The 10511-nt window shown below is 35.4% G+C and overlaps 1 protein-coding gene across 1 annotated transcript in view; it reads left to right on the top strand.

Annotated features, from left to right (window-relative positions):
* Positions 1 to 443: 443 nt before the first annotated feature.
* LOC126810087 (uncharacterized) overlaps positions 444 to 10511 on the top strand; it is a 30811-nt gene continuing 20743 nt past the window's right edge. Inside the window, exons 1-4 of the mRNA XM_050535051.2 lie at positions 444 to 590; positions 3449 to 3563; positions 3978 to 4136; positions 5265 to 5398. Coding sequence (XP_050391008.1) covers positions 3464 to 3563; positions 3978 to 4136; positions 5265 to 5398 — 393 coding nt within the window. The 5' untranslated portion in view covers positions 444 to 590; positions 3449 to 3463. The remainder of the gene's footprint in view (positions 591 to 3448; positions 3564 to 3977; positions 4137 to 5264; positions 5399 to 10511) is intronic.

Raw genomic sequence — 10511 nt, 5'->3', positions numbered from 1 at the left:
AATTAGATGATTTTTGGTGATTTTAAATGGTTTTTACGACATTTTCAATTAGATTTGATATTGAATAAATATTAAGGAAATTAATGCTAAATACACAAGATTAAATACTACCGTGGTTACAGTGTATAATATCACCAAGACAACCACTAAAGTATAATCTTCGCATATCATATCATTTTTAGATACATGATATTCAGTGATTGTCTGGTGTTTTATCAATTTGAATCAAGTTGACATGGTATAGGCCTATAGACGCAAACAACTAAAATATGTTAACTATGTAAAATATTTACATATATTATTTTAGATACCGGATATTTATTGATGGTCTTCCCATACATGTATCTTGCACAGTCGTCAATAGAATATAGATCCTAATCTATTTTGTAGTCTCTCTCCCTCCTTTCCTTTTCTTCCTCTTTTGTATAGCCATTTTTATTGTTTTATTGATCGAGAATCATAGAAGGGGGTTTGAATTGACATTTTCTACTAGGTATTAGGCGGATGTTCACAGAGTAGATCGGTTCGGTAATAACTACTGAGTACTCTTGCCGAGCTCTTCAGTTAAAACTTGTCTTCCGTAGGTACAGGTAAGTTGCTTTGTTTTTTTGTAAATTAAAGATGAATATTAAGGACTACATGTATGTTTATTTGGATTATTTGTAAATTTAAGATGAACATTAAAGCTCTAACTGGTTTCTATAAAGTGAAAAGATAAGACGTAAATAATAGGTATTAACTGACCCATCCCCACCTTGTAAATTAATATGTGTAAGAATAAATTCTTGGTCTAGGTGATCTGGAGTGAATCTGAGTGCATTTTTGTGTGAATTTCTATTCATTTTATTACATATTATAATATGTCAATTTTATATTTTGTTATGTCACGATTATAGTCTGTATTACGAGCACACAAGCCATGACAATGCTATTTTTATTCTATTTATTGTAATTGGTACATATGCCAGATCAAATTTCTTCGTGTAAAAAAGTAAAAGGATAGATTTTGTGTGATTTTATGTGAAAAGTGATTATATGGAATAACAATCTGTAGATAAAGCTAGTAGTGTAGGTATTTCAAACATCCTATGACCGTATATGGTCATTAGGTCAAACATCCTATGATCATATATGGTCATTAGGTCTAACATCCTATGACCATATATGGTCATTAGGTCACCTCAACTTGTTTTTCTGTTCTTCTGGATCACCTGTGAATACTTGGCTTCTTATTTCTTCAGGAAAATCGTTAATTTAAAAAAAAGAATTACTATGCTGCTTTCATGTGATTCAGGTTGCTATTTATTTGTCAGAACTCCGAAAAACTGAACATTCAGTTGTGACCTTAATTTACTTTACGGTGACATGATGACAGAAAATTATGTTTTGTCACCATGGGCGTCACACATGGGGGTGTCCGACCCCCCCAATTGTTTTTCTAGGGGGGTCTGAATATACTTGGACCCCCCAAAAAAATTTACATAGTAGGCCCAAACTCCTATTTATTTACAACAATTATTAGGATTAGTTAAGATTCTATTTGTATAAAACCTGTACATATAATAATATGGTTTACATTGCTAAAATAAAACACAGAGAGAATCATCCTGGAAACATGTGTGAAGTGAAAAGTACCTGTGTTCCATAAAATTGTGTCTAGTTAGCCTGTCAGTAATGTTTTGTTAATTTTTTTCTGCCACTTATCAGAGTGAATCGCATGTAGGTACCCAAAAACATAACTGCCTAAACCAAATATTTATCGCCCGCTCAGCCAGCAACGTAACCATAATGCTTTTGCACGCGGTGTCTTGGTAGACAGCATGGCCACATGATGTTTGTTTATATTTTTAGGGGTTTTAAAAAATGGGTTAGGGTTAGGGTTGCGGACCCTCCCCCCCCCCCCAATATATATTTTAATAACTCACAGGAAATTATAATATAATGTAATAATGATAATGCAATAGAAATAGACCAGAACACAAAAATACGACATTGGGAACGACTATTATGAATATAAAGGAGCTAAATCGCTAATATTTGGGACCTAGAAATTGACATGAGTGGATCGCAATGCATATAATAATGTAATATGAATGTATATAAACTGATTTAAATTCAATCGTTTCTGTTTTTACTGTAACATCTAGTCAGTTATGTATATGTGCTGCAAAATAGTGTCTGGTTATTCCAGTCTACATTGATAGTATTTATTGTGCATGCTCTCCAGATAAGAATGGTGTTACCGTTTGACATGACTTGTGGAATACGTCTACCCTTGTTCTTTGAGTCCCTTGTTACAAATGGCGCTGAAACACATTATGGTACACAATTCTTGGTGCTGAAATGCATTATAGTATTTATTGTGCATGCTCTCCAGATAAGAATGGCGTCACTGTTTGACATGACTTGTGAAATATGTCTAGCCTTGTTCTTCGAGTCCCTTGTTGCAAATGGTGCTGAAACGCATGGTAAAATGTTTATTTTGTCTTAAATATTGGATATGAGAAGCCCATCTTTTCCCGGTAAGGTCACTGTTGACTTAAATTGACAAATAATTTGTGTTTTCAATGTCGAAGACTTTGGATGATATTGAGTTAGAGACGTAGCTACTTTAAATACTGAATACATATTTTTCTGATAAAGATGGGGTACAGTAGGCCCTATAAACTGATTGTGAACGCCACGGGAGGAGAGACTGACTAGACCTCACGAGATGGAAACAATCAAGCTGATGACATGACCATGAGGTAGTACCTGTGGTTGAGGAAGGCACCAGACAACGGCACTTAGCAGAGCCAATGAAATGAAATTATATCGAATTCCAACTGTCAAGGGATCTTTTACGTGCACGCCAATGTGTACACAGGACCTCGGTTTTTTGTCCCATCCAAACTACTAGACAGCTGTCCTTGTCAGGCCCTCCGTCCTGCAGTGGGAACCATGCCGGAAAATCTGGATGACCTTTCTCAGCCAATGCAGGGATCGAACTCCCGACCTCCAGGCTAGCGAGCCAGCATCTCACCCACTTAGCCACCGTGACCCTCAGATTTCTCAACAATACCAACGTGTGACTGAGAATGGTCTAATATGTGTGCTTTAGATCATAAGATCTGTCATTGGGTCAAGTGGCGTGGTTTCGATTCCCCGGATGTACGTGACAAGGAGTAGGGTCACCTGTCCAATCACATAGGTTTTCTCCTGATCCTCAGGTTTCATTCCACAGTTAAGACCCCTACGTACAATTCATCTTTCAGGTAAACAATTTCTACCTGAGTCATGGCACTGGATGAAATATCCGACTCAGAATTAGATTTAGGGAGTATGATCAATTTTGAACAAACGATTACATCAGCTAAAAAATCTGTTCACTTATCGCCCTTGATCACATGTAAAGCTCTTATGTTGATGAGGATTGTATATTCTTACCTTTGCGTGGATATTTTTCTAGGTAAACCAGCACAGGATGACAAAGGTTGTACACAAACAAGAATTAAAATCAGCCATGTCCAAAAAAAGTGAGAATAAAACCAAAAAAGCAATTCCAGCCAAGAAACTAAAAATGAGTAAGTTTGAATATTGTGGTAATTTTCACAGATTCCCCCTCTCTCCCTTCTACTTATTTTCTTTCTACCTACGCCCATTTTCCAAAATGCACAATAAAATGTAAATTTACCAACTTGAAAGTGAGCTTAAGAAGAAAATATAACTTACTCTGCTTGATTCTCAATATGGTATTCAAAAAGGACATACATTTAGGATGAATCCTATTGATTTTGGTGTGAAGCATTGGGGTCATAAGAGGATGAATCCTAATGATATACAGCATTCTGCAACTTTCCGTTCTGGAATTGTCCCCCCTTTGCCAAAAACCTTGTGGACATAATAGAGGCTGTAGTTTTGAACTGCCTTTACGGCTGGTGGGCATATTGTATTTATTGAAAGTCATATATAATATCATTTATTATTAACTTTTACAGGTTTTTTTACAAAGTTTCTGGTACTGATTTTTGGGATGATAATCTTCAGCAAATTGATATCTCCTGTCCGGGCCTCAGATAGGCCTCCTGTCCGTGCTGCAGATAGGCCTCCTGTCCGTGCCTCAGATAGGCCTCCTCTCCTTGGTTCAGATACATGTGGTAAGTTAATTTGATTATGTGACGAGAAGTATATCTTGAAACATGAGACACGCCACAGAACAGAACAATGTAGGCACTAAATGAACAATCATAACCGTACCATATTTTTTCAATAAATTGATTAACCAAAAGTTTACTTTACCAAGGGGGAAATAAACGTATAACTTTTGATTAGATATTTTGTGACATTGTCCCTGTCAATTCCACTGTCAGTCCGTAAGCTGTTTTGAGTAATGCATATATTATATATATATAAATTTATCGAATATTTTTTGAATGTCTGGTAAAAAGTTTATTGGCATGGGAAGTGATTTCAATGACAGATTAGCTAGGTCTCTTGAGAAACTGGTCATAAGTGCATCATCGTAGGTCTAGTTATTATTGTGATTCTTACAGAAATCACAGGTATAGTTATTGTCCCCCGCCTTTTGAAGAAAGCAGAGGACTATTAAAATGGGTTCATCTGTCTGTCTGTTCGTCCGTCTGTCTGCCCGTCACACTTTATGGGACACAATAACTCTCTTTCTAATTGAGCTAGAATGTTCAAACTTGGTGTAGGTGTTTATTAGGCCAATGCCTTGATGGGGGTCGAAGTTGAGCATTTTCGGCTTGGGTAAGCAGAGATAAGCAATTTGATAACTTTAGTTCTAATTAAGTGAAAGTGAGGGCACTTGGTGTATAGCTTTATTATATCAATGCCTTGACTAAGTTTGATAATGAACATTTTTTGCTGAGGGTAATCAGAGTGATAAGCAATTTGATTGGTTGAGACTTTGGAACACAATAACTCTCCTTCTAATTGAGGTAGAATGTTCAAACTTGGCGTAGGTGTCTATTAGGTGAATGTTTAAACTTGATGTAGATGTTCATTAGGTGAATGTCTTGACTGAGTTCAATGATTAACATTTTAAGCTGAAGCTACGCAGAGCTAATTGATTTCATTTGTCAATGGTTTAGGACAAGATAATCTTGATTCTATTTGATAGAGAGTGATGAAACTTAGTGAAAAAATTAAATGTGCTATTAATTAATATGTTTCATCTATTTATTTTGCAATTTCGGCGGGGGACATCAGCCTCACTGTTGGCTTGTTGTTATTATAAAAGAAATAAATTATGATTTTTACAGATTATGATTGGTCAAACAATCCAAAAAACAATAAGGTGACACCAGGTGATAACCAGACGTTTAGGATTTCGTTCAAATGCCAGTCAAGTGTGATAAATATACAGGTTGTGTTTTATACGGACAGGAGCTCAACTGTAAGTATCCTAGATCAAAAAATATATTCTGTTTCCGTTAACCGGACCCACCCATCAAAAAAACCTGCCAACTATTAAATTTTTATACGTTTATTGTTATTTTCACTGTTCGTTTAACGTGATTCATGGGGTGCCCAGATAATTAACTGTTAAATCACAGGATTAGTGGAGGTGTCACAAAGGGATGGTATCAACAATGACTGTTGAATGGGTGATGTTTTGTTAAATTATAACTAAAACAGTGACTAAAGAGATGAAACCAAAGAATTTCTACGGGATGGGGTATTGTGAGTGACTGCTTGTACAAATACTACTGTACGTATTATGCTTTCTGTGAACCTATCTAATTACAGTCCACTATTAGAGGTCCAGCAGGTAATTTTATTCATCACACCTGCACAGTTTACCTGTTGTAATGGGCATTTATTTGTTTTTTTGTTGTGGTTACAGTTTTCAAATTCTTCTCTCCTGCCTTTTAGAGAAAACTGAGTAAAGATGCATTATGTAACAGCTAAATCTGCCTATTGCAGGTCTTTCTTTGCGCCTCAAATGTTATATAAATCATTAAACATACATTATGCAAGAGCTAAATCTTGCTATTGCAAGTCTTTTTTTTTTGGCCTCAAATGCTATATAAATTATTAATTAGTATTTGATAACATGACAAGACCATGACCAACTTTCTAGATGGATTGAAACAAGATTGTCATTTAATAATTGAATTAAACGATGGATAGTCGAGACTATGTTTACTATTTTAACAAAGGTAGCAATGACAATCAAGACTCCACTATTCTCCAAACAGCTTTAAGTGATTTGACTGAAAATTTCAATATAATCATTTTTATACCCCACATTTTCATGTGGACGTATATTGTCGTCGCCCCTGTCTATTTGTGGACTATCTACAGGTCACAATTCTTATCTGATTTTGACGAAACTTAAGATATAGGTTTATCTCCAAAAGATCTCGGCTGCTTTCGAAACTTCATGAATTATGGCCCCTGATTGTACGAAAAATCACGTTTTTAGCTTGTGGACCGTATAGAGGTCACAATTTTAATTCTATTTTGATGAAACTTGAAATGTAAGTTTATAACCCAAAGATCTCGGTTCCTTTCGGTATTTGCACATATCAGACTGTAACTTCCTGAATTATGGCCCCTGATTGTACGAAAAATTGCGTTTTTAGCTTGTGGATGCTATAGAGGTCATAATTTTTATCCGATTTAAAAAAATGTTTAAGTATATCACCGTTACACCCTAAGTATGGCTGAGTTCGAATTTCAGGAAAATCGGCCCAAAACTGACAGACAAAATGTCCACCCTTTTTTCTCAAAAAGCGTAAAAATATTGTATATCAAGGTTGTGGACCCTATAGAGGTCACAATTTTTCTCCCATTTTGTTGAAACTTGAAATGTAAGATTATAACCCAAAAATCTTGGTTTCTTTCGATATTTGCGCATATTGGACTGTAACTACCTTAATTATTGCGCCTGATTGTACGAAAAATTGCGTTTTTAGCTTGTGGACCCTATAGAGGTCATAATTTAAAAAAAGATGGCTGAGTTCGTATTTCGTGAAAATCAGCCCAACACTGACAGACAAATTGGCGGTCCTTCGTTCTCAAATAGCGTAAAAAATATGGTATATCAAGGTTGTGGACCCTATAGAGGTCACAATTTTTATCTGATTTTCCGATTTTGTTGAAACTCGAAATGTAAGTTTATAACCCAAAGATCTCGGTTCCTTTCGATATTCGCGCATATTGAACCTTAACTTCCTGAATTATGGCCCCTGATTGTACGAAAAATCATGTTTTTAGCTTGTGGACCCTATAGGATTATACTTTTTATCCGATTTAAAAAAAGGTTTGAGTATATCACCGTTACACCCTAAGGATGGTTGAGTTCGAATTTCGTGAAAATCGGCCTAAAGCTGACAGACAAAATGGCCGTCCCTCGTTCTCAAATAGTGTAAAAATATGGTATATCAAGGTTGTGGACCCTCTAAAGGTCACAATTTTCTTCTGATGAAACTTGAAATGTAAGTTTATAACCCAAAGATCCTGGTTCCTTTCGATATTCGCGCATATCGGATAGTAACTTCCTGAATTATGGCCCCTGATTGTACGAAAAATCATGTTTTTAGCTTGTGGACCCTATAGAGGTCATACTTTTTATCCGATTTAAAAAAAGGTTTGAGTATATCACCGTTACACCCTAAGGATGGTTGAGTTCGAATTTCGTGAAAATCGGCCTAAAGCTGACAGACAAAATGGCCGTCCCTCGTTCTCAAATAGTGTAAAAATATGGTATATCAAGGTTGTGGACCCTCTAAAGGTCACAATTTTCTTCTGATGAAACTTGAAATGTAAGTTTATAACCCAAAGATCTTGGTTCCTTTCGATATTCGCGCATATCGGATAGTAAGTTTCTGAATTATGGCCCCTGATTGTACGAAAAATGGCGTTCTTAGCTTGAGGTCCCTCTACATTTTTGTAGATGTCACAATTATTATTCGATTTAAAAAAACGTTCAAATATATCACTGTTACACCGTAATTTTGGTTGAGTTCAAATATCGTGAAAATAGGACCAAAACTGCCAAACAAAATGGCTGCCCCCCGTACACAATTAGCGTAAAAATATGGTATATCAATGTTGTGGAGCCTCTAGAGGTCACAATTTTCTTCTGATTTTGATGAAACTTGAAATGTAAGTTTATAACACAAAGATCTTGGTTCCTTTCGATATCCGCGCATATCAGATCGTCACTTCCTGAATTATGACCCTTGATTGAACAAAAAATCACGTTTTTAGCTTGTGGTCCTTGTAGAGGTAACAATTTTTATCTAATTTAAAAAAAATATATATCACCATTACACACTAAGATCTTGGATCCTTTTGATAATCGCAGATACCTGATTGTTTGAAAAGTCGCATTTTTAGCTTGCGAATTCTCTAGAGGTCACATTTTTTTTTTTCCAATTTTAAAAACCGTTTAAATATTTCACCATTCCACCATAATGAAGGTTGAATTTGAATTTCGGGAAAATCGAAATGAAACTGCCCAACAAAATGGCTGCTCTTTGTACGCAAATTGTGTAAAAGTATGCACTACGAAGGTTGTGGACCCTCTAGAGGTCACAATTTTTATCTGATTCTGATGAAACTTAAAAAACATATCTTTATATTCCAAAGATCTCAGTCCCTTTTGATATTTGCGCATTTCATACTATAACTTTCTGGATTATTGCCCCTGATTGTACAAAAAATTTCTTTTTTAGCAGGATATGTGGGCGTATCCTGCCTGGCAGCTGCTGGTTAAACCATTATACTGAGAATTGTCCACTCTTACAAAATGCATCTTTAAAATAGGTTTTAATTGAGGTAGAATAATGGAACCTTGATGTAGGTATCGGGTATTATTATTTGTATTTCGTTTTCCAGAAAATTTCTTTATTTAGACTATGGCTGTACGTTTTTGGTACCTACCACTGTTTTCTCGACAGTCATTGCCTTTGAAATATTTTTTATTGGAAGTTTTATTTTGCTGGTAAATAAATTATCTAGCTATCTGTACTTATCCTTAGCTTTTTAGGACCTACTCTTGTGTCAAAAGTTGTACATATATTTTTGATAGTACCTGTGTATGGATTTTAGATTCCATTCCAGCTTGTCCAGGGGAGATAAAATTAGTTTTGAATTTTTTAATTAATAAGATAAGATTTTATTGTATCTAAACACCCCATTAGAGTAGGCATGGCATGGTGAATTTAAGACTTACTTTATGATTATTTTTTATACGCCCACATTGAAATGTGGTTGTATATTGTCGTCGCCCCCGTCCGTCCGTCCGTCCGGTGTTCACAATTGCTTGTGGACGCTCTAGAGGCTAAAGTTAATATCCGATTGACGTTAAAGTTATGGCCCTTGATCACTTCAAAAAATCTTGTGGATGCTCTAGAGGCCAAAGTTTATATCCGATTAACGTTAAATTTATACACAGTGTTTAAGGTCATGAGACAAAAAGGCCTATTGATTTTCAAAATATCTTGTGGGTGCTCTAGAGGCTAAAGTTAATATCCGATTGACTTTAAATTTATAAACAGTGTTTAAGGTCATGAGATGCAGAAGCCTGTGTATTTTCAGCAATTTTTGATAATTAATGCCAGAGTTATGGCCCTTGATCACTTCAAAATATCTTGTGGATGCTCTAGAAGCTAAAGTTATCATCTGATTGACTTCAGATTGATACACAGAGTTTAAGGTCTTGAGACGAACAAGTATTTAAGTATATTGATTTTCAATGAATTTTGATAACTTGAACAGCTAAATCCATGATATTAAATGTTTCGTATACTAAACGTTAGCATGGGGCAGAACTTTATAAAAACCAAACAAATTCTAATGATTTTCTGATAATTACTTAATGAGTTGTTACTCTTAATCAGATTTTAATGTATTATAAATGTTTCATTACTGAAAAAAGTAAAAATATGCGACAACTCTTGTTGACTGCCCAGACAATTTAGCTGTTGTGGGCGTATGTTTCGTTGCCTGGCATCCTATCTTTATGCATGTTGTACGTTGGTTTAGTTGAGGCATAGGTTCTTTTATTTATTGTGTGGCTTTTGTGAATTGAACACCATAGCACCCATGCATAAGTGCATTTGCCTTTACGTCTAGTAGACTGTATATTTTTATCCTGGCTTATAGAAGGTGGTTATATGTTATACAAGAAAGTGTTTGTTATAATTACATAGTAAGAGACGACCACAAATCATCCAGAAACAATATAATTCCTGATACCCCAACCCATCCTCGGTCTCCCCAGTGGTCTCATTCCGTTCTACTCCACTGATACCTGGGTTCATCCATGGGGGAGACAAGTATTCAAATTATCTGCCCTTGATGATTGTGCTATTTTTATCAACCAATCAAAAAATTAGTTCAATACATAAGAACTGACTTAAAAACATCTTACCCATCGAAAAAAATGTTTTAGGACATCTTTTTGTGTGCAGGTCACTTCTCTTATATTAAATTTCTTGCAAACGTTCTCATAATCGAACCAACAAGCCACCATATTGTTGTGAAGGTAAAAAAAT

This window comes from Patella vulgata, chromosome 2, assembly GCF_932274485.2.
Source record: "Patella vulgata chromosome 2, xgPatVulg1.2, whole genome shotgun sequence".
Lineage (NCBI taxonomy): Eukaryota > Metazoa > Mollusca > Gastropoda > Patellidae > Patella > Patella vulgata.
This window is presented reverse-complemented; position numbering and strand designations above follow the sequence as displayed.